At 42.8% G+C, this 25,670-nt stretch overlaps 1 protein-coding gene across 1 annotated transcript; it reads left to right on the top strand.

The window, feature by feature from the left end:
* The first annotated feature begins 746 nt into the window (after positions 1–746).
* On the top strand, positions 747–25,362 carry LOC147089099 (C-type lectin domain family 6 member A-like). The gene is made up of 6 exons (XM_085977181.1): positions 747–1,708; positions 9,080–9,175; positions 13,982–14,110; positions 14,603–14,754; positions 21,745–21,851; positions 24,560–25,362. The coding sequence occupies exons 1-6, from the start codon at positions 1,447–1,449 to the stop codon at positions 24,717–24,719; spliced, it is 906 nt and encodes a 301-aa protein (XP_085833307.1). The 5' UTR covers positions 747–1,446; the 3' UTR covers positions 24,720–25,362.
* Positions 25,363–25,670: the final 308 nt, after the last annotated feature.

The following is a 25,670-nucleotide window of genomic DNA, read 5'->3' as shown; positions in this document are numbered from 1 at the left end:
ACTATTTCGATAATTACATTTAAATTATTCTAGAGCAAAATATTTTTTTAATTCATTCACAGGATGTGACCATTGCCGGCAAGACAGGCATTCAATGCCCATTGCCAACGTATTTTCCAAGGTAGCAAGCCAGATACTGTCATTCTATGTGACACTGGGTCCCTAAAAAAGAAAGATAGAGTCATGCATATATAGTAATATACAGTTCTAACCCATAAACATTATATCTGGATATCTGTATGTGTATGCATACATGAAATGTAGAAATTAGTAGCTATTGATACTAAATAGAGACAGAGAAAGATTTATAGATTATTATCTACTAAAAATATATATATCTGTTTCTCTGTTTGTGCGTGTAATTATAATATTTAGATATTGCTAGACCAATGAAGTCAATGGCCACAATGTTTACGGGGAAGCGGAGAGGGTGTGGGGGATGTACACAGAACAAAGAACCCGGTTAGACCGGGGACGAGGAGGTCTTTCTGAATTAAACAGCAGGTCCACATTATAGTTTTTTCTCCCGTTTGTCGCCTTGTTACCGGTCAAGTAGACATCCTGGCAGAAGGCCGGGTGTGAAAACCAGCGGCAGGAGGTCACAGCCATGGACATTTGGCATCAGCCCCCGGCAATCTGGAGTGGGGAAGGTCAGTGATCTGGACCTGGGTGTTGGGGGTTAAAGAGAACATCGCGGGAGTGGGGACAGTCGGTGATATGTGCTTGAGGGTTAGAGAGACGGCAAAGCGGGAGGAGTAGGTCGGTAATCGGTGCTCGTGGGGTGGCGGTGGTTTGATGGGAGGGGTCGCCATCCGCTGGAGGGAGAAAGCTGCCATCGGGGCCGGAGAGGGGGGAAGGGTCGCCGATCGCGGCAGGTGGAGAGAGAGGTGGCAAACGGCAGAGGGAATGCTGATCGCTTCTTTGTGGGACCAGCGAGAGTCCTGGTCCTGCTGGCCCACAGGAAGTGCTGAAAGAGGCCATTACATTATGGAGCCGGCAGCTCCCGCCTCACTTTCACTGCTGGGATTCCCCACCCCTGTGAACCTCCACCAGCATCAGAAAACGTTAAATCCCTCTCCCAATTGCATTGTAGAAGCCCGATTTAAATATTTTAATTAAGTGTCCCAGCCCTCTACTGCCCGGGGTGTCACAAAACCCAGCACCAAACAGCAATGGTCGCCTTTTTTTCTTTTTTATGTACCCCGCTCGCACCCACCCCCCCACACTGCCCCGCCCCCCACCTTGCACCACAGACAACCTCCCGCCCGTCGTGGGGGGGTTAACATCGAGGCCAATGGAACTGAATATCGGGCAGAGCGCCTGACAGGCCAAAGAATGTAGGCTGACTTTTTTTAAATCCCCATCCAGCGAATTGCTACCCCCATAATATATAAACTGAAAAAAAAGGAATATGTATGTTCGGTTATATTTCAATTAAAAACAAACATGTTTTTCCACCATTCTGAGAGACGCTTGCAAAAGCTCCAACACAGGCATCACATCCTCAGCATAGCGGAGAAAATGAGAAGTAGCGAACCCCGCCTCCGACAAACGGCACTGTTGCCTTTTACACCACCCCTGAACAACACAGCTTCACAGAAGCTGCACACTGATGGTGGAATGGAAGCTGATATCAGTTATGCAGAATTGAAGTTCTCGCAAACTTCTCGACAGCAACAACTTCCAGCACCTCCGTCCAGCAATGCAGGTACAGGAGCCGTTTCTTCAGTAAATAGCAACATAGCTTTAGGGTAACCAGGCAGTTACTGTTGTCGCTCTGTGGCATTGTGCTGACAGGTACGTCCCATTTTAATTACCACCTTTGAAATTTGTGTCTGTTTAACTCTTAGATACTTGAACGCTTTGGAGTTGCATCGAAGACATACAGTCCACAGGGGTCCAGGCACGAAGCCTGATCTGTTCAGGGTTTGCTGGTCTGGACACGGTCCTGACAGCCGCATATTAAGGATCTGAGGACTCTCATTTTAGCGGGGACGGTTAACGGGGGATTCAAGCTGCAGATTGCCATCCAGTTACTCTGTCCAGAAACAGTGGGCAAGAGGTTCTAATGGGAGCTGTATTGGACGGGATTCTCGTCCATGCTTAAATATCGTTTGAACTGGCCGGCTCCAACATGAACAATGAGAGCTCGGGCCAGTGACCAGAAACGTGACGGATATCAGTAAAACAATGTTTAGACTTTTTTGAGCTGTGCCTAAATGTTTTTTCTTCTGAAGGAGGGACTGGGGTGGGGAGTATATTGGAAAAATCATGGATTGTTCTATAAGCAAATGCATTTATATGTATTGTAACTCAATCTGGCAATCTCTCTATGTATATATATGTGTGTGTATATACATGTATATAGTAACTCAATGTGGCACACTCTCTCCCTCAACATATATATCTGTATGTGTGTGGGTATGTGTGTGAGATTGTGTGTGGGTATGTTTGTGTGTGTGGGTATGTGTGTGTGTGTGTGTGTGGGGGGGTATGTGTGTGTATGTGTAATACAATCTGCACTACATTTCAAGCAGTGTAAATTCTCAGTGAGCCAAAGTTCACTGCTGTCTCTAGGCAGCCTACCATGGCGGTTTTTCAATTCTGCACTGCCAGGAACAGCAGCAGGAGATTTTGATGAATGAAGTAGACCATTTTTTGTTGAACTTCATGTTTTTGAATTTTATTTATGTACAGAACCAAGCTATTGCGGGCATTAGTATTTCCGTTATTTTCTAAAGTAACTTCCTGATTTGATTACATGTTCACCGTTCACAACAGCTGTTTCCTGTGCATCCGGAGACCAAAGGGAAGTTGCAATATTTTTACTGCAAAGTTGTTTTTATACCAAATGTTTATTTCACAACTGGTTCGTAAAAAGCATATATTTTCCCATAAGATTTAGAAGTATTGCTGCCCCATTATTATCCAGTAAATGCACTGTCCGAAATGGTACTGAAAAATACTGGTTACAAGGTGAAGCATACAGGATAGAAAAATGAACTCAACAATTAAGCAGGTGCCATAGACAGATGGAAAGGTGTACTACATAGGTGAGAAGATGAAGTGGAGATGAGAGAACCTGAAATGACAAGTGAGGAAGAAAATGCTACAGATGAAGTAAACCGATCAGAAGGCAAACTGGACAGAAAGAATGATCCAGACAGGAGGAACAGTGAAATAGACAGCTGACTCGGCGACCCAGACAGAAAACACAGTGACCTAGGTCGATGACATGGTGCATTAGACAGATGACACAGTGACTAGTCTTGGGACAGCATAACCTAGCCAGGTTAAGTGTAGAACTAGACAAGTGATACAGTGACCTAGACAGGTTACACAGAGAACTAGACAGGGGATATGGTAACCGGGACAGGTGAGACTGTGACGTAGGCCTGACACAGTGATTAGATAGGTACCACAGTGATGCAGACTGGTGACACAGTTAAATCTACAAGTGACACAGTGAACGAGAACTGTGATAAATTTACCTAGACAGCTGACACAATGACGTCGACAGGAGCCACTGTGAACTTGACAGATGACATAGTGACTAGGTCCTGTGACACAGTGACATAGGTAAATGACACATTGACCCACACAGGCGTCTCAGTGAACTAGACAAGTGACACAGTGGACTACACCTCTGATACTGTATCCTAGGCAGGTGACACTGTGACCTAGACCAGTGGCACAGTAAGCTAGACACGTGAACATTAACGTAGACAGGTGATCCAATAACCTAAACAAGTGACACAGTAACATAGACAGGTGACAAAGTGATCTAGACCAGTGACACAGTAACCTAGACACGTGACACAGTAACCTAAACAAGTGACACAGTAACATAGACAGGTGACAAAGTGACCTAGCCCAGTGACACAGTAAGCTAGGCACGTGACATGGTAACCTAAACACGTGTCAAATTAACCTACACAGGTGACAAAGTGACCTACACAGATGACAGCATGACCGGGACCTGTGATACAGTGACGTAAACCTGTGACACCGTGAGTTAGACAGGTGACAGAGTGAACTTGACCTATGACACAGCGACTTAGAGAGGTGAGACTGTGAAAGACACAGGTGACAAGGTGACCTATATCTGTGACGTTGTGAAATAGACCTGTGACACAGTAACTTAGACAATTGATACAGTGAAATAGACAGGTGGCACAGTGACCTCGACAGGTGTCAAACTGACCTAGACCAGTGCCACAGTGACCCAGACAGTGGGAATTTTTAATTAGTTAGGTGAATGGTGAAGGATTCAGGTGAGACAATGAGCGAGATGATTGAAAGATGAAATATTATGGTAATACGTTACGCAGGCAGGTGAGACGATGAAAGATGTGAGAGATTAACAAATCAGGTGGGTCGGTGAACGAGGTCGAGGAAATAATACCGATTCAGGTAACACGGTGACCTGGACAGGTTTGACAATGAAAGAACCATTTGATTGTGCGGCGCACACAGATGAGAAGGTGATTTATACATGTGACAAGATGAACTTGGTGGGTGATAACGTTAGATTGAAAAGTGAGAAGGTGGATTAAAGAAGTGCGAAAGCACACAAAACGGAATAGTTGGTGAACTAGATTAACTAAGAGTGTGAACTTTGACTGGTGAGTAGGTGAACTAAACATCTGAGACAATACAGCAGGTGATCACGAAGATGATTGTAGCATATTCATTCAGCACGTCGGTACATCGCCAACTCTCATGCTCTCTGCGCTCGTCATGCTGAAGGTCAGGATATTCTGGGGCCTGAGGTCAACTGTAACGGTGAGAGAGCCAATTGCTTCTGCTTATTATTTTATCATTTCCAGACCATCAAGCCACAGGTTGCAAGTATCGTGGAAATGCTGTGTGCAGTCCATACTTGTCACGTGCCCTTAATGACGGCTCGGAGGTCAACTTTCTGACCTGAATATTGGTGACGTAGCCACATCTCCGAATATGGTGGTTGCAGCAGTGATGCGATTGGAACACTGGATCAATTTGGGCCTGGTCTGCATGCGAGACAGTTCATATCTCTGATGTATCCAGGATAATTGGATTGATGCGCGTTTTATAAAGGACAAGCTTTGTTGGAAGCAAGGAATACGATGACCAAAATTTGTTGTCCACGTTCAGCTTTACCGAGCGCCTTCGGGCAATTCTGTATCGTAGTTCAGGAAAGATTGAACATGACTCCTGGCTCAGAGATCCTAGATTTGTAAACCGCTTCACGCAAGCCACAGTTTTACCTGCATTCTCCAGATTAGACGGATGCGAGAGAAAGCTGCTGAGTGAATGGATCAGTGTCTTTTTTCATTTAACTGGTATGCCTCAGGGGCCAATTATAAAGTCAACTACATAAGTCAAACGCTTAACTAGACAACTGAGAATGTGGACTAGTCAGTTAAGAAGCTGGACTACACAAGTGATAAGATTAAATAGGCATGTGAAAAAGATGAATAAACAAGTGAAAGGTGAAAGAGGCAAGTCAAAACATGAAATAAGCAGGTGAGCTGCTGAACCAATAGTAGAGTTTGTGAACTGTTGTGGTAAGAAGATTAACCAAACGGGTAATAGAGGAATTATCAGGTGAGATGGTTAAGAAATTAAGTGCGATAGTGAACAGGGCAGTTGAGAAGGTGAATGTTAGCGTTGCGTTTATAGCGAAAAGTTGGCAGCCCGGAGATCATGAATTGAAATATCACCAGGATAATCTGTTTAAACTCAATTTGATCAAGCTGGTAATTTGAGCAATAGGTGCAAAACGAGTTTGCTTCCATATTGTCGTAAAAATGCATCACAAAATGTGTAGTAGACGTTGGAGAAGCAGGCCGATACAGGTCAGATATTGAACTATGTAAGTGAGAATGGAATTGGAGAGGCCGGAACCTGAGCAAAACAAGTGAGAAAGTGAATTACATAGTTAGGCAGTAGAAATAGATAAATGAGGAGGTGAGCTACTTAACAATTGAGAATATGAGATACACAGATGAGAAGATTGAAGTATACAAGCCAAAAGTTACATGGAAAGGAGACGTAGATAAGTGAGCAGGTGAACTGTTTAGCTGATGAGGTGTGCCATAAAAGTTCAGAAGGTGAAATAGACAAGCGAGAATATGAACGAGACAGATGAGAAAGTGAGTGGCCAGGACAGAAGGTGAACTGCAGAGGGGGAAAGTTGAAGTTCACAGATGAGAAAGTGAAATGGAAAGGTGAGCAGGTGAAACAGACAATGAAGAAGGTGAGCTGTACTGATTAGAAGGTGAAATAGAGATCTCTGAAGGTCAACTAATACAAGAGAGAAGATAACCTAGGCAGAGATGAACTGGTCAAGTGACAATGCTCTTTGGCAGATGAGAAACTGAACTAGACGAATGAAGTTGTGAAGTTGAAAGGTATGAAGATAAGCAGATGTGCACAGCTTGGAAGGAGAACCAGACAAGGGAGAGCATGAAATTTACAGTTTTCGAATTGAAATAGAAAGGTAAGATGGTGAACTACGAAGGGGAGAAAATGACCGAGGCAGTTAAGAAGGTTAAGCAAAGAGAAGAGATGTGTACTACACTGGGTGGGGTGGGTTAAAACCACCACAAATCTACTGCTGCCCAGTCGTATAGCGTGAACCTAGGAACATAGGAAGGATTTTGGAATATAGGACAATAATCGGCCTCTTGAGTCTTTGCGCGAGTCAATTGCATCATGTATGATCTGTATCTTAACTCCATCAATCCGTATTGGTTCTGTAACGCTTAATACTATTGCCTAACTAAAATCTGTTGACCTTAGCTTTGAAATTTGCAACTAAATTAGCCTCAAAATCTTTTTGGGGCAGGGAGTTCCAGATGTGCACTACTCTTTGTGTGCCGATGTCCTTTCTGACATCACTCCTGAACGGCCTCGCTCTAATTGTAAGGTTAGGCCCCTTTGTACTGTATTATTCCACCAGAGGACATTGATTCTCTCTATCTGCCCTATGAAGTACTTTACTGATCTTAAAAAGCACAATTAGTCCATCCATTAATCTCCTTTAATCAAGGGAATACAAGGATAGTTTGTGCAATCTGTCCTCATAATGTAACACTTTAAGCCCCGGGAGAATTCCAGTGAGTCTGCACACCACCCTCACCAAGTCTAATACATCCTTCCTGAGGTGCTGTGCCCAGAGCTGAATGCGATACTCCAGATGGGGTCTCACCAGAGCTCTGCACAGCTGTAACATAACTTCCATCCCTTTGTATTCCAGCCCTCCTGAGATAAAGGCCAACACTCCATTAAATTATTTTTTGGTACCTGCCACTATGTTTTAGTGAATTCTGTACTTCGACCCTTGAATCTAGCTGCTCTTCCACAGATCATAGCTTCTCGCCATTTGGTAAATTCTCTGATCCCTCTTTCTTCAACCTAATGTGGTTGACTTCACACTTTCTCACGTTAATCTCCATCTGCCGCAGTTTTTCTCACTCACTTATCCTAACAATTTCCCTTTGCAACGTTCTGCTCCTATCTACATTATTTCCAGCGCCACCTTACTTAGCATCGTCGACAAGCTTAGGTATACTGCTCTCTATTACTTCATCCAAGACATTTATAAAAATAATGTAAACATGCACCTCAGTACAGATACCTGAGGGCACCACATGGCTCATCTTGCCAATTTAAGGAAATATCCATTATCCCCAATCTCTGTCACACACCACCGAACTTATTCAAGCCTATAGATTGCCTCCAATTCCATGCACTCTAATTTTTGTTAACAATCTATTAAGGAAAACCTTGTCGAATGCCTTCTGGAAGTATATATTCATAACCTCCATAGACAGTCCCTTATCTACAACGTCAATTAGCGCCTCAAATAATTCAGCTAGCTTCGTTAGACATGACTTACCGTTTACAAATCCAAATGTTCAGTCACTCTGTCCCTAATAACAGATTCTAGATACTTCCCCATAGCGGAATTTAGAGTCATGGCCTTATATTTTCCGAGTTTCTTTCTTTTACCCTTCTTAAATTTTGGAGTGACATTGGCAAATTTCCAAAGCAAGTGCGCGCTTCCTGAATGAGAGTCTTTTGGAAGATCTGACTAACGCACCAGCAATTCTCAACCTACTACTTACAAGTCATGGGCTGGAAAACATTGGGTCCTGGAAGTTTGTCTATCCTTAATCTCCTTAATTTCTCCATCAACATTTTTTAAACTTATATTGAATCTATTTAGTTCTTCCCCTTGATTTATTGTTGGATTTCCTTGCATCTCTGGTATTTTATCCTCATCCTGCACTGCGAAGACCAATACAGATTCATTATTTAGTAAGTCTGCCATTTCCTGAATTGCAATTAGAATATTACCTGCAGCTATCAATCATAGAAACAGCCCAATATTCAATCCAATGAATTCAGATTTACACGCAAATGGCACATTGAAAATGTTACGAACAAATGATTTAGGAGCAGGAGAAGGTCACTCGGTGCCTCAATAACATTTCACCCCCTTGCTTATCAAGAATCTATCTACCACTGCCTTAAAAATATTCAAATACTCTGCTTCCACCGCCCTCTGAGAAAGAGAGTTCCAAAGACGCTCGAACTGCGGTGAGAAAAATAATTCTGCTCAACTCTGTTCCCTATATCTGGCTGGGAATTTTAAAATCCAACAATGATGTAAAATGTACGGGTGTATAATACGTGGTGTATCCAATATCACCACTTCTTTAAACTGAACAAATGTAAAATTAGCCCTCAGTGTTTTTCTTTCTAATGAGAGCAAGCCCAGAATCCCCAGTACTCCCGAAAACATAAACACTTCACAGGCAACAACTTTAACAGTCTATCATAAAATGGTTAACAAACCTTTCCTGATTACCATTCAATATTCTTAAAATTATAAATTCATTGCTCTGTACCTTCCTTATACAGATGTTACGTGATGCACATCACCAACAAATTAAATTTGTTGCAAATGATTTCAGTTACTCTTGAATGTATCGCAAACTCCTCTGATTTCACTGATCAGCCCAGAGCCACATATATTCCATTCTTTTGTTTCATTTCCGTTAATTCGCCAAACAATTTCTCATTGCAGATACCAAGAAATCTGTCGTCTGGAAGGCGCTGGCAATAGTCCTCCTGGTCACCTGTTGCGTTCTAATTGCTACACTTGTTTCGCAAGTAATAACTGGTCAGTAAAATTAATTTGATTATTTTCCTCTTAATAACTTCATTTTATCTCATCCTGGTTCACGTTTGAGACACAACAGGCAGGAATAATTTTTAATGCTTTCTTCGTCCTATCAAAATAGTCCTAGGAAAGGTACAGCACAGGTTATATAGAGATTAAAGCACCGCCACACCGACCCATCAAACACAATCAGGGATGTTGCAGCACAGGTAATATAGAACATAAGAACATAAGAAATAAGAGCAGAAGTAGGCCAATTGGCCCCTCGAGCTTGCTCCAAAATTCACTAAGTTCATGGTTCATCATCGACTTCAACTCGACTTTCCCACCCGATCTCCATATCCCTTGATTCCCCTAGACTCCAAAAATCTATTTATCTCAGCCTTGAATATACTCAAAGACTCAGCATGCTCAACACTCTGGGGCAGAGAATTCCAAAGATTCACAAACATCTGATTGAAGAAATTCCTCCTCATCTCAGTCTTAAATGGCCTAACCCTTATCTTGAGTCTAGGCCCCGTCGTTTTAGATACACCAGCCAACTGAAACAACCTCCCAGCATCTACCCTGTCATTCCAATTCAGAATCGTTTATGTTTCAATGAGATCACTTCTCATTCTTCTAAACCCCGGAGAGTATAATCCCATTCTGCACAATATCTCATCATAGGACAGCCCACTCATCCCCGCAATCAATCTAGTGCGCCTTCATTGCACCGCCTCCAAGGCAAGTATATCCTTCCTTAGATAAGGAGACCAAAACTGTACACATTACTCCAGGTGTGATCGCACCAAGGCCCCTTGCAATAAAGGCCAAGATGACATTTGCCTTCCTTATTGCTTGCTGTACCTGTATGCTAGCGTTCAGTGCTTCTTGCACGAGGACACCCAAATCTCTCTGAACACCAACATTTGAAAGTTTCTCACCATTTAAAATATTCTGTTTTGCTATTCTTCCTACCAAAGTGAATAACCTCACATTTTCCTACACTATAATCTATCTGCCAGCTTACTGCCCACTCACATAGTCTATGTATATACCTTTGCAGACTCTTTGTGTTCTTTTCTCTGCTTACTAACTTTGTATCATCAGCAAACTTGGATACATTACAGTTGTTCCCTTCATCGAGGTCATTAATATAGATTGTCTATAGCTGAGTCCACAACACTGATCCTTGCGGCACCCCACTAGTTACAGCCTGCCAACCTGAAATAGTTCCGTTTATCCCTACTCTCTGTTTTCTATCCGTTACTCAATCCTCTATCCATGCTACTATATTGCCCCCAAGCCCATGAGCCCTAATCTTGTGTAATAACTTTTTATGTGGCATCTTATCGAATGTCTTTTAAAATCCAAATATACTAGATTCAGTGTTTCCCCTTTAACTACCCTGCTAGTTACATCCTCAAAAACTCTAATAAATTTGTCAGACACGATTTCCCTTTCATAAAACCATGTTGACTCTGCCTAATCATGTTACGATATTCTAAGTGCCCTGATACCACTTCCTTAACAATGGATTCCAGCATTTTCCCGACGACTGACGTCAGGCTAACTGGCCTGCAGTTCTCTGTTTTCTCTCTCCCTCCTTACTTGAATAGCGGTGTTGAATTTGTGACCTTCCAATCTGCTGGGATCATTCCAGAATCTAGGGACTTTTGGAATATCAAAACCAATGCAACCACCATCTCTTCAGCCACTTCTTTTAGAAGCCTAGGATGTAGGCCATCAGGTCCAGCAGATTTGCCGGCTTTTAGTCCCTTTAGCTTCTCTAGTACCTTTTCTCTAATTATATTGATTACATTAAGTTCCTCACCCTCATTTGACCCTTGATTCCCCACCATTTTTGGTACGCTTTTTGTGTCTTCTACTGTGAAGACAGATACAAGATATTTATTAACGTTTCTGCCATTACCTTATTCTCCATAATCATTTCTTCTGTCTCAGCCTCTAAGGGTCCAACGTTTACCTTTGCTGCTCTCTTCCGTTTACATACTTGTTGAAGCTCTCACAATCTGCTTTTATATTTCTTAGTAGTTTTCTCTCATATTCTATTTTTGTCCCTTTTTTTATTTTTTGTTGAATCTTTGCTTCTTTCTGAAATTCTCCTAATCCTCAGGCTTACCGTTATTCTTTGCAACATTATAAGCTTCTTCTTTCAATCTAATGCTATTCTTAACTTCTTTAATTAGCTAAGGTTGGCTCACTTTTCCCGTAGAGTTTTTGTTTCACCATGGAATATATTTTTATTGAGAATTATGAAATATTTGTTTAAACAGTAGCCACTGCTTATCTACTACCATACCTTTTAATCTATTTTTCCAATCTACCTTAACGAACACGCCCCTCATACCTATGTAATTGGCGTTATTTTAGTTTAAGAGTCTAGTTTCGGACTTAGACATGTCACTCTCAAATTTAACGTGAAATTCTATCATATTATGATCACTCTGCCCCAGACGATCCTTTACTTTGAGATTGCTAATTTACCCTGTCTCATTACCCGATAAAAGATCTAAATAACCTGTTCACTGGTTGGTTCCATGAAATATTGCTTGAGGAAACTGTCCCGAATGCATTCCATGAACTTGTCCTCCAGACGACCTTTGCCAATTTGATTTGTCGAGAATATATGAATTTTAAAGTCCCACAAGATTATTGAACTACCTTTGTTGCAAGCTCCTACTATTTCTTGATTAATATACTGTCCAACTTTTCATCTACTGTTAGGGGGCTATATACTACTCCTGCCAGTGTTTTCTGCCCCTCGCTATTCCATATCTCCATCCATACTGATTCTACTTCCTGATCTCCCGAGCTGAGATCCTTTCTTGCTACTGTCCTTACGTCATCCTTTATGATCAGGTCTAATCCCGCTCCTTTTCAATTTTGTCTGTCCTTTTGAAAGGTCAAGTACCCTGGAACATTTATTTCCCAAACTTGACCACCTTGCAACCATGTCACTGTAATGGCTAATAGATTAATCCCATCTATCTCTTTTTGTGCCACGAGTTCGTCTACCTTGTTGTGAATGCTTCGTGCATTTAGTCAAAGGACCTTTAATTTACATTTTTAACACGTTTCCCTTCTTTGAGCTGATTCTCTGTTGCACTGCTACCTTTAAACTTTCTGTCCCTTCCTGTTACACTCTGCTTAATTTTTATCCAAATCTTTGCACTGCTATATTGCCTTGCTGTTTCTCATTAGCGTTCTTAATGTAGCTTCACCTGACCCCTCCCTATCACCCACCCCCTATTTTTTTAGTTTAATGCCCTCTCTTCAGCCCTCATGATTCGATTCGCCAGGACGCTTTCCCAGCCCTGTTTAAGTGGAGCCCATCCCGACGGAACAGCTCCCTCTTTCCCCAGTCATGGTGCCAGTGCCCCATGAATTTTCACCTCGTTTCCCACACCACTCTTTGAGCCACGCATTTAGCTCTCTGATCTGCTTGACCCTATGCCAATTTGCACGTGGCTCAGGTAGTAATCTAGAGATTATTACCATTGCGGCTATGCTGATTAATTTAGACCCTAGCTCCTCAAACTCCCTCAGCCGAACCTCATTATTAGTTCTCCCTATGCCGTTGGTTCCTACATGGACCACAACAACTGGATCCTCCCCCTCGCACTCTAAGTTCTTCTCCAGCCGTGAGGAGATATCCTTAACCATGGCACCAGGCAGGCAACAAAGCCTTCGGGACTCTCTTTCGCGGTTGCAGAGAACAGTATCTATCCCCACGACTATACTGCTCCCTACTCCTACCACATTCCTTCCATATCCCCCCACTTGGATGCCCTCTGTAAGGGAGTGCCGTGGTCAGTATGCCCATCCTTCCTGCAGTCATTTTTCGCATTCATAGAGGTATAAAGTACCTCATACCTTTTGCCAAGGTCGGGGACTGAGTCTCCTCCATCACAAGATCTTGACTCGCAATCAGAGAGTAAAGCTGCTCCGCACTGTCACGTCAATATTTCTCAGGTTTGTAGAACACGGGTTAGATAGTGAGTAAAACCTCGTGTGAACAGTCGCCTATGGCAGGTACATCAAAAGTTATATCGAGAATAAAGCTCCTAATAAGCTGGACCCTCAAATACTCCCGGGGCAAGTACAGCACGGGTTAGATACAGTTTAACGCTCTCCATACACTGTCCCATCAAACATCCCAACAGCGCACTTGAGTTGCAAACGCTCCCAGTGGAGCACATTCCAGATTCATTCACATGAGATTTAATGTGGAATAAATTTCCTCAACAATCTCTGTAAATTATGATGTTTTTCCATGTGCATTACAGTATCCCATAAAGCAGGTTGGATGCAACGTAAAGACTAAATGTCCGTTGTCCCCACAATACTTTCCAACTGTATTGCTATTGCATTATTGATATTCATAAACAACTATCAATATTTGTGATTTTATATAATTTTCAAAAGATTTCAGAAGCAGTGAAGCAATATATCTTAGAAACAAAGAAACATAGAAGATAGGAGCAGGAGTAGGCCATTTGGCCCCTCGAGCCTGCGATATCCATGATGTCCTCAGCATCGCGAATGCTCAAGTATGTATCGATTCGCAGCTCCAGTGCCGCAATGCAGTCTGTCAGTAGCTGCAGCTGGATACACTTCCAGCACACATGATCGTCAGGGGCACAGGAAGTGTCCCTCATTTCCTACATAGTGCAGGAGGAGCATGCCACGGGGCCGAGCTGTGCTGACAGGATTTACCCTTCAATTAATTTCAGCCGTGATTGATAGTTTGTCTTAATTTATCAGATTAATTGATGTTGTAAAAGTTTCACCTATTTTAAGGATATTTTCTTCGCATGGAAAATGATGAGCAACTTACGACCCTGGAGAAACTGCATCGTAATGTTACACATCTCCAGGAAAATTACATGGAAATCTGGAGAAGATTTTGTGATCAATTGGTCGCTCCTGGTATGTATAATAAAGATTAACATTTCAGGAATATATCCATCCGTCCAACTGTTAACATAGCCACCCACTCATCCATGTCACAACCAATTAATTCTGAGATCCATTTGTACACATCTATATCTATCTATCTAGCTATCTCGCTATCTATGTAGCTATAGATCGATCTATCAGGTAAACTGGCTACAGCAGATTGGCCGCCAGCCCCTTATTGAGGTGCAATGAAGGACAATCGTGTGGCCGATCATCTGCCATCAGTTTTGCGGACATGCCAAATTTGAGTTTTAAACCATATGTATCCATATTCTATCTCTAATTATCATGTTTTCTATCCAGTGTCACATTTATATCTCCATCCATGCACCCAGTTATTTATTAGTCTCTCTGTTATCTTTCTAGCTGACCATCTATTTAACTATCTATCCATCGATCTACATAATACATTTATTTCTGTATTTCTACTGAATTATGTGAACAATCCCTTTTGTCTTTCAGAGTGCGATGCTGTAATGTGTTCAAACGAATGGAAGTTTTTTAATGGAAGTTGTTACTTTTTTTCAACTGTTAAACGGAATTGGATTTCAAGTGCGAACTATTGCATTGGGAATGAATCCCATCTTGTGGTGATCACTAGTAAACATGAAGAGGTGAGATTTCATACTAGTGTCAAAATCTAAACTCGATATCAATTTAATAAGAGCAAAGAGTATGGGGATGAAATTTCCAACCTGCACTCGTCCATCAGTGATTTTTGCTCCCATTAAATACATGGAAATAGAATGTTGTGCAGTCGAGCAAAGAAGTGTTTTTAAGGCGTGTTCGATCTACACCATAGAGTCCCTTGGCATGTTTTTATTCGTTCATGGGGTGAGGGCATCTCTGGCATGGCCAGCATTTATTGCCCATCCCTAATTGCCCTTGAGAAGGTGGTGGTGAGCTGCTTTCTTGAACCGCTGCATTCCCTGTAGTGATGGTACTCCTACAATGCTGTTAGAGAGGGATTCCCAGGCTTTTGAAACATCGACGATTAATGAACGGCGATAAAGTGCCAAGTCAGGATGGTGTGTGATTTGGAGGGGTAGTTGGAGGTGACCATGTTCCCAGGTGCCTGCTGCCCTTGTCTGTCTATCTCGCGGATTTGTGAGGTGCTGCCGAAGAAGCCTTGGCGATTTTATGCAGTGCATCTTCTAGATGGTACACAGTGCAGCCACGGTGCGTTGCAAGTGTCGGGAGTAAATGTTTAAGGTGGTTTATAGGGTGCCAAGCAAGTGGGCTGCTTTGTTCTGGATTGTGTCGAGCTTCTTGAGTGTTGTTGGAGCAAGTGAAGAGCATTCCAGCAAACTCCTAACCTGTGCCTTGTAGATGGTGGAAAGGCTGTGCTGAGTCAGGAGGTGAGATTCCTGTCCCAGAATACCCAGCATTTGACCTGCTCTTGTAGCCACAATATTAACGTGGCTGGTCCAGTTATGTTTCTCAAAATGCTGACAACCCAGGATGTTGATGGTGCAGGATTCGGTGATGGTAATGCCATTCAATGACTAGCGGTGGTGGTTAGACTCTGTTGTGGGAGAAATTCATTGACTGGTAATTGTGTGGCGGGATTGTTACTTGCCACTTATCAGCCAATGCCTGGATGTTGTCCAGGTTTTGCTGCATTCGGGCATGGACTGTATCATTATCTGAGGAATTGCAAATGGAACTGAACACTGTCCAATCATCAGTGAACATCCACACGTCTGCCCTTATGATGGAGGGAAGGTCATTAATGAAGCAGCTGAATTTGTTTGTGCCTTAAACACTGCACTTAGGATCTACAGCAGCGTTGTCCTGGGGCTGTGATCATTGGCACACAGTCACAGTCACACACACCCTCGCAGTCTCACACAGACATACAAAGACAGAGGTGCACAGTCACCAACACACACATGCACATGGTTAGAAACAATGTCACAGACAAAACCCACATAGACACAGACACAGACACACACACACTCGCACACATACAGAAGAATCTCAGACACAGACAGGCACAGAGACACATGGCTGAATGTAAGCAGCCCCACTGCGTTGGAGTCTGGTTAGGAATGAAAATTTAAAAATCTGAAACCCCACCACATCCTGCCTCCAACCTACTCACTTCTGTTTTTATCAGAGGCAGGACAAGCGGTGGGAGTCAAGCCCCTCTGAGGAGACGGGTACACAATTCAAATATATTAATGAGGTTGCCAACCTGTTTTAACCTACTTTGCAGGTTTTATAAGTGGCTGGCCGAGTTTCCCAGGCCTCGTTAAACCAAGCAGCTGAAGCAGGTGTAGAGAGTTTAGGCCAGTTATGTGCCTTTACAGCACTGCTTGTGGGCCAAGCAGAGCCGGAGTGCTTCCCCGGAGCCCAGGCTGCCCCACCATCAGACCCCCCCATAAAATACACACGAGACCAGACACCCTGGAATCGAATACCCTCAGCGATCGAACTCCACCCACCCAGATCCTCGCTGCCCCTGCGGCCTGCGACAGTGTCCTTTACGCCCGAGTGCAAGCCAATTAGGTCAATCAGGCTGACCTCCTGGTGGGGCACGTGTCAAATACAAAAATCTCACGCTGTGGAGATAATACGCAACAGCATGCTGGGAAACCCGGTCTTACGGATTTCCCGACCGATTCTCTGCCCCCGCGATATGTAACCCACCCCAGTTCATGTCCAGGTTATAGAGACATGCCCAGACGCAGGCAAACAGAGGCACTCACGCACACATACATACAGTCACAGACAATAGTGCAAGTGTCAAGCCCGGAATGACAGATGCAAGTAAAGTGTACAGCAATGTTCATATTCAACTACAAAGCATGTAACAATTTTCACTTGATATTCAATGGCACAACCTTTACCGAATCCCCCACCTTCAATATCTTAGTATCACCATTGACCAGAAACTCTACTGAACAAGCCATATAGATGCCGTGGCGAATAGAGCAGGACATAAAGAAGGTATTCTGTGGCGAGTGGCTCACCTCCTAACTCCCCAAGCCTGCTTACAAAGTACAAGGCACAAATCATGAATGTGTTGTGATTATCTCCACTCTCCGGGATGGGTGTAGCTCGAACAATGCTCCTAAAGTTCGAAACTATCCAGGTAAAAGTAGCCCATTGAGCAGCACCACATCCATTGGATTATAGATTAACTCCCTCCTCCTCCACCAGCCCACCGTGCCTGCAGTGTGTGCACTATCCACAGGAGGCACTGCAGCAGGTCACCAATGTATCTTCAGAAGCATCTCCTGAACCCAGGACCTCTACCACCTAGAAGGACCGGGGCAGCAGGCGCATGGGAGCACCATCAGCTCTAATCCTCCCTTTAAGTTACATGCCATTCTGAACTGGACATATTTCGATATTCCTTCATTGTCTTGGACGAAATCCTGGAACTTCCTATCTAACAGAATTGTAGGAGCATCTTTACCGCAAGAACCACAGCAGTTCAAAAAGGCAGCTAACCAGCACCTTCTCAAGGAATCTAGCATTGGACAATAAATGTCTGCCTGTCCAGCAAAGCCCTCATCCTGAGAATAAGCAAATAAAAACAATCACACACACACACACACACACACACACACACATACACACATACAGAAACATACAGAGACGAACACAGATACACACACACTCACTCACACAGTCGCAAACACTCACATGCTGGTTTTCTAACAAATGAAGGGGTTTGCAGTCGGCTATTATCTGATAAAGAGGCCATTCGGATGTGAAGTCTATCTGTCACAGTCTCTTTTTCTGTCTCCTTCGCTATCTCTGTCTATCTCTGTGTTGCTGCCTTTCTTTTTTCTTCTACTTTAGCAAACTTTTTTCGAATTTTCAGCATTGGAACTTACATCCCTTGTTCCTATTACCTTACTGCCCTATACATTTTTTCTACCTCCGCTCCATGAAGCCGCATTGCATTTAAATCCAGTTTCCTCACCACCTTCAATCTATGCTCATTGTCCACAAGATCTAAATCCGTCAATTCCTCAGCTCTCTCCACCTTTTAGTTGCCACCCTTGGTTTAGTGGTATCACACGCATGGGTTCAAATCCCGCGCCATTGACTTGAGCAGCTAATCCAGGCTGGCTATTCTGGGCCCCACTGAAGAAGAGCTGCACTGTCAGAGGTGACGTATTTCGGACAGAATGTTAAACCGAGGATTGTCTGCCCTCTCAGGTGGACTATGTTGAAGAAAAAAAGGATAATTTCTGTTTAATATTTATCCTTCAAACGACATCAATAAACTAGATTATCTGGTCACTATCTAATTACGAATATAAATTCGCTTAAGAATAAAACCACCACGGGAAAAGTGGTCCAATCGTAGCTAACAAGAGATGTTAAAGATAGTATTGGATTCAAGGAAGAGGCTTATAATGTTGCCAAAACGAATATCAGGCTAAGGATTGGGAGGATGTTAGAATTCAGCAAATGATGATCAGGAAATTGATGAAGAGAGGGAAAAGAGAATACGAGAGTAAAGAAGCAAGAGACATAAAACAGATTGTAGTAGGTTCTATAGGCATGTAAAAAGCAATAGATTTGCTGAAGTAAATGTGGATCCTTTACAGGCAGAGACAGGATAAATAATGAAGGAAAATAACGAAATGGCATATTCATTAAACAAGTACTTTGTATCTATCATCATGGAGCAGGACACAGCAAATATTCCAGAAATAATGAGGAACCAAGGGCCTAGTTAGAATGAGCAACGTAAAGAAATTAGTATCAGTAAAGAAATAGTACTGGAGAAATGAATGGGCCTAAATGTCAACAAATCCTCTGGACCTGATGACCGACATCGGTGGCATTTAAAAGAGTTGGCTACAGAGAAAGTGGAGGCATTGGTTTCGATCTTCCAAAATTCCATAGATTCTGCAAGGGCTCCCGTGGATTGTAAGGTACCAATTGTAATCACACTATTTAAGAAAAGAGGGTGAGAGAAAATGGGGAACTAGAAATCAGTTAGACTGACATCAGTAGGCTGAAAATGCTGGATTATATTAATAATGATGTGGTAACAGGGCACATAGAAAATAATAATAGGATTGGCAGAGGTAACACGGATTTATGAAAGGGAAATCGTGTTTGACCAATCTGTTAGAGATTTTTGAGGTTGTAACTGGCAGAATAGATAAGGGGGAACCAGTAGATGTGGTGTATTTGAATTTTCAGAAGTCATTCATAAGGTGCCACACATGTGGTTGTTAAACAAAATTAGGGCTAATGAGATTCAAAGTAATATACTAGCATGGATTGAGGATTTGTCAACGGACAGAAAACAGAGATTACGAATGAAAGGTTAATTTTTTGGTTGGCAGTCTGTAAATGTTGGTGTACAGCAAGCATCAGTTCTTGGGCCTCAGCTATTAACAATGTGTATCAATATCTTAGATGAGAGGACCGAGTGCAATGTATCCAAGCTCGCTTCAGATACAATGCTAGGTCCATATGTAAGTGGTGAGGATGATGCAAAGTGGCAACAAAGAGATACAGAGAGGTTAAGTAATTGGGAAGAACATGACAGAAGGAATATAAGTTGTGTACATATAAAGTTATCCACTTTGGTCGGAAAATAGAAAATCAGAATTTGTTTTAAATGGTGGGAGATTGGAAATGATGGTATTCCGAGGGACCTGGGTGCCCTTGTGCATTAATCACCGATAATTAACATGTTGGTACAGCGAGCAAGTTGGAAAGCAAATGGTATATTTGCCTTTATTAGAAATCATTGGAGCATAAGAGTAAAAAAGTCTTCCTGCAATTATATAAGGCCTTAGTTAAACGACACCTGGAGTACTTTGTGCAATTTTGAAAGAAAAAGAAAGAATTTATACAGCGCCTTTCACGACCACCGGACGTCCCAAAGTGTTTTACAGCCAATTAAGTACTTTTGGAGGTGTAGTCACTGTTGTAATGTAGGAAACGCAGCAGCCAATATGGGCACAGCAAGCTCCCACCAACAGCAATGTGATAATGCCCAGATTGTTTTTATATGTTAATTGGGGGATAAATATTGGTGAGCTCATCGAGGTTAATTCTTGCTCTTCATCGAAATAGTACCATAGGATCGTTTACCTTCACCTGAGAGAGCAGAGGGTTATTGGTTTAACGTCCCATCCGAAATATGGCACCTCTGACAGTTCAGCGCTCCCTCAGTACTGCCCCTCCGACAGTTCAGTGCTCCCTGAGTACTGCCCATCTGACAGATCAGCGCTCCCACAGTACTGCCCCTCCGACAGTTCAGCGCTCCCTCAGTACTGCCCATCTGACAGTTCAGCGCTCCCACAGTACTGCCCCTCCGACAGTTCAGTGCTCCCTCAGTACTGGCCCTCTGACAGTTCAGCGCTCCCTCAGTACTGCCCCTCCGACAGTTCAGCGCTCCCTCAGTACTGGCCCTCTGACAGTTCAGCGCTCCCTCAGTACTGCCCCTCCGACAGTTCAGTGCTCCCTGAGTACTGCCCATCCGACAGTTCAGCGCTCCCACAGTACTGCCCCTCCGACAGTTCAGCGCTCCCTCAGTACTGGCCCTCTGACAGTTCAGCGCTCCCTCAGCACTGCCCCTCTGACAGTTCAGCGCTCCCTCAGTACTGTACTGGTGTGTCAGCCTAGATTTGTTGCTTATGTCTCTGGAGTGGGTTCGATGAACCCACAACCTTCTGACTCAGAGGTAAGACTGCTACCAACTGAGTCACAGCTGACAATGTTTTGATCTTCTAACCTAAGGAAGGATATACTTGCCTTAGAGAGAGTGCAACAAAGGTTCATTGCATTCATTCTGGGATTAAGAGAATTGTCCTATGAGGAGAGATTGTTTAAATAGGATTATATTCCCTAGAGATTAGAAGAATGACACGTGATCCCATTGAAACATAAAAATGCTTAAGGGGCTTGAAAAAGTACAAGCTGGGAGGTTGTTTCATTTGCCTGGGGCGTCTAGAACTAGGGGGGTTACAGTCTCAGAATAAGCGTTCGGCAATTTAGGATTGAGTTGAGGAGAAATTGCTTTATTCTAAAGGCTGTGAATCTTTACAATTCTCTACCTCAGAGAGCTATGGATAGTTAGTCATTGAGTATATTCAAGGCAGCGGTCGATAAATATTTTCAAACTCAGGGAGTCAATGTATATGGACGGGAAGGTAGAGTTTAGGTAGAAGATCAGCCACGATCTTATTGAGTGGTAGAGCAGGCTTGAAGGACCGAATATTCTTATACTGAGATCCCGCTGTGCTCAAACTGGCTGCTGTGTTTCCGCTCATTACATCAGTTGCTAAAGTTCTTCATTGGCTGTGAAGCACTTTGGGACGTCCTGAGGTAGTGAAATGCGCTATAAAATGCAAAGCCTTTGTTCCGTTCATTTGTTGTTTCTTTCTTTATATCTGTATTTGTTTCATTCTGTTTTTATATCTCTTCCTTCACAATCAACTTACTTCAAAAAACTGTTTAACGTCACTGCTTATTATGTTGCCTTGTCTCCTTCCTCACTGTTTATAACCAATGAGCAGTGCTACAGAATCAGCGACGGCCCTGCAACCAGGTTTTTACAATTAATAATAGTAACAATAATAATCTTATGAATTGTGTAATATTTTCATTCCATGAAGGATTTTGTTAAGGACAGAGATGATGATCACTGGATTGGGATGACGGATGAGGAAAACGAAGGCACCTGGCAATGGGTGGATGGTACAGGCCAGCTCTCTGAGCCTAAGTGAGTACCGAGAGGTGTGAGTGAATGGACAGGATGCAGAAAAACATTCCAAGGGATCTGGGTGATGCAGTGGCCTCGGGACAGATCGGATTCCTGGAATAAAATCATGTTAGTCTGCACAGCCTGCCTGTACAAGAAACACTATGGAGATCATTTTAACTTACGTCAAAAGCGTAAAATTGTCGGTATCAGACCGCCCGTGAATTCTACATCTCGACCAATTTTCCTTTCCTGTTGCCTTTGACAAGCTGTTACAATTACCCTCTGGGATCAGGTTGTATCCTTAAAAAGCTTTCTAGGGTGAATATTTACTTTTACCGCCAGAATAAAATGGGCTCCGAGGATTGGCCGGTGGTTTTAGTTTCTGTACATTTTTCATTTCAACTGATTTCAATGTTAACCAATAACGGACAGGCTGTAAGGCGGCGGCTGATCTAAGAACGCCCGTTTTCCATCGGGCTAGAAGAAGGGAAATGAACCGCACTGCATGTAGATCCATACGGAATTAGCAACTGCAATTAGAAAGCTTAAATCTTTATCTAATAAGAGATTATTACATTTTGATGTGGGTATATGTTGCCTCATGCTAGGTACCCTGAGATGGTGGAGAACATTCTTTTCCTAATTGTAGCAGTTTGATGCATCTCAGTAGCTTGCTAGGCCAATTTAAAGGACATTTAAGACTCAACCAGCTCAGTGTCGGACTGGAGTCCGATATACACCAGACAGGGTAAGGGCAGCGTGTTTCCTTCCGTAAAGGACAGCAGTGAACCTGTTGAGTTGTTACCACAATCTAACAGCTTTATGTTCACTTTTTCTAATAACAGCCTTTGACTAGCATATATTTTTCTCAGATTTCAAATTCTGAAACTGTCATGGTGGAATCTGAACTCACATTCTCTAGATTATCGATCTATGCCTTTGGATTATTAGTCCAGTCATATAGCTCTCAAATTACCGCACCCTAAAACACCAAAACCACCGTATCCTATAACCTGTACACTATCGTATCATCTAGCTCCTAAACTGCAGTAAATTATAACCTATACACTACCTTACCCTTTAACCGCTAAACGGTCGTAATGTAAAACCCATACACTACCGTAACTTTTAACACTGACACTAGCATACCATATAACTCAGACACTGATGTAACCTATATGCCCTTTAGTACGGTTTCCAATATCCCATACACTATCATAACCTATAATCCATGCACTCTTTACCTTATAACGCATACACTAACGTAGACTATCATACCATAAAAAACCAACAGGGCTGCACCCTATCACCTGAACATTAGCGCATCCGATATTTGCTACACTAGGATACACTATAATTTCTGCATCACCATACCCTATAACCGCTAAACTACCGTCCTCGACAACCCCCTGAACTATCGTTCACTATAACTGCTAAAGCACAGCACACTATAACCGCTACAATATGGCGTCCTATACCCCTACACCACTTTACCATACAACCACGACACTGCCGTACTTTATACCCCTACACCTTTCCATCCTATATCAGTTACACTAACATATCCTATAAGCTCTGTGCTATTTATTCTATAAACCCTACACCACTGTACCTGTAACCACTACACTACCGTTCATTGCAATCCTTACACAATCTTACCTAAAACCATTAAAATACATTACCTTATACCCCTACACTACCGTACCATTTAACTCCTATTTTATCATGCCCTATAACCCCTACACTACCGTACCCAGTAACACATACACTGCCATAATCTATAACTGCCAAAACACATTAGCCTACGTTACCAGACTCAATAACGCCTACACAACTGTACTCTATAACACCTAAAATACCATACAATATAAATACTAAGGTAGATCACCCTATTACCCGTTAGCTACCGTACCCTATAACACCTGCAATACCGTACCCGATAAATAATACACTACCATACCCTATAAAGCCTACACTACTGTACCAAGAGGAAATGGTAGCTTATATTGACTGGCAATTCCCCCTGAGGTTCTACCCATCGTCCACCAGTAATGTTGGTAGAAGTTCGACAGGAACCCCCAGATATGTGGGAATTGCTCGGAGCAGAGCCTGAGTTGCTACCAGCCGGTTTCTGTTACTGTCAAGGGCGCAGTTTTATCCCAGTGACCTTTGGCAGCCTCTGCCCATAGGGCACATCAGACAAGATCCCCTCCTTGCCTGTTAAATGGTCCACTGATATGAGGGGATGAAGGTCCTCCTAGTCTGTCCTGCTCTTCATTTCTTGCCCTAGCTTAGATGGGGCTGCCATCGAAATTCCACGGAACTTATGGCAGCCCAGTAGAAGAACCCCGAGAACATTCACCTCAATGGTTTGCAGTAGAGCTCACGTGGCAACGGTTAGGGTTGGGTCAAGAGTCTGAATCCATTCAGTGCTCAGGAATAACTGAGGCCAAATCCTTCACCGGTTCCTACCCTTTCAAGTCAGCTAACTTCAGACAAGCCAGCATTGAAAAACAGGGCCTTCTGTGACTGTGCAGCTTATTAGTGCCTAACCCCACGAGCCACCTCGAGCTCAGAATGACTGGGTTCAGGAGGAGGTAAAATTCTGTAACTAAGGAATGCTGATGACCCGTATTCCAATCGGAAACAACACAATATTAACTTTCATTGAACTAAAAGGATTTTTCCCACTCACACGTATACTGACATTTGTTTGTTCTGTGCAGATTTTGGATAGACAATCAACCGGACAACCACAATCACCAGATTGCCCAATGTCAGGCTGAGAACTGCGCTACTGTCAGTAGTTCGGGCTGGAACGACTATTGCTGCGCCCTGGATTGCAAGTGGATTTGTGAACGAAAATCAGCCGCTTCTGTCGTGTAGCGTTAGTTTTGCGGAATTCGCTGTCATTTGCACAGAAGCAGACAAAGTAAGAAGGGAGGAATTGCCCGACTCGCCTGAGGATTTTTGTACATTTCTGCATTAATCCCGAAACTGCAAGGAATCTACAGCAGGTCTATATTGGGAGCGGAATGTTACTGGAGAGACCCTTCCAGAACATCCTGAGTCAGTCACTTTCTTCCACAGACACCGACTGAAAAACTCCACATTCCCAAGACGCTCTTCTTATGTTATGATTGCACAATCCAAAGCTTCCCTTTTGTTTGCTTATACTAGTTGCTATAAGCTTTCGGGTATATTGAAGCCGATTGGCTCAAAGCAGATCACATCTCCTTATCAGTTGAATATAGGCTGGTTGTGAAAGATTTCAGGAATAATGTTTTAGTTTCCAGAAGTCTACCCAACGCCTTAGATAATGAATACTAATTGACTTCGACTTAATGATGAACGTTTAAAGAAGTGTCTCAGCCTCACTTCATTCATAGATTTAAGTGGTATTGCCATAATAACATAGCAGTGACAGAGTTACAAAAGATCTTTGTTTCATTACATTAAAACCGAGCAGTTTGTATATTCAAGAAGCATAATGTGCAGCGTGCTGTCCAATAAAATATTGATTACTTTCTGCAAACGCATTGTTAGAATATCCTAAAAACCCGCGAATGTTCTTCGGTAAATGGTTCATCTGTCAAATATCAGAGAATATTTAATCTAGATGTTGGTGGATTAATATTGCCAACTGTGAATCTGTGTACTTCATACATTACCTGATGCAGAGAGACACCGACTGAGGGAGATTGAGATAGAAATAACTGAGCACACTGAGTGATAGAGAGAGACAGCAGCAGAGGGTGATTGAAATAGAAATAACTGAGCAGAGTGAGTAATAGAGAGTCAGCAGCAGAAGGTAATAGCGAGATGTATAACTGAGTA

Source organism: Somniosus microcephalus, unplaced genomic scaffold (genome assembly GCF_052327205.1).
Source record: "Somniosus microcephalus isolate GS21.2 unplaced genomic scaffold, FLI_Smic_1.0 unresolved_chr4, whole genome shotgun sequence".
Classification (NCBI taxonomy): Eukaryota; Metazoa; Chordata; class Chondrichthyes; order Squaliformes; family Somniosidae; genus Somniosus; species Somniosus microcephalus.
Note: the sequence above shows the minus strand (reverse complement) of the source record. Positions and strands in the feature narration are given on the sequence as shown.

What these genes read in the sequence shown, in the direction of transcription:
- LOC147089099 (XM_085977181.1), top strand. Translation starts at nt 1,447, where the DNA reads ATGTTTTTCCACCATTCTGAGAGACGCTTGCAAAAGCTCCAACACAGG. An exon ending in ACCTCCGTCCAGCAATGCAG is followed by an intron (nt 1,709 to 9,079) that starts GTACAGGAGCCG and finishes TTCTCATTGCAG; the next exon opens with ATACCAAGAAATCTGTCGTC. An exon ending in TGATCAATTGGTCGCTCCTG is followed by an intron (nt 14,111 to 14,602) that starts GTATGTATAATA and finishes TTTGTCTTTCAG; the next exon opens with AGTGCGATGCTGTAATGTGT.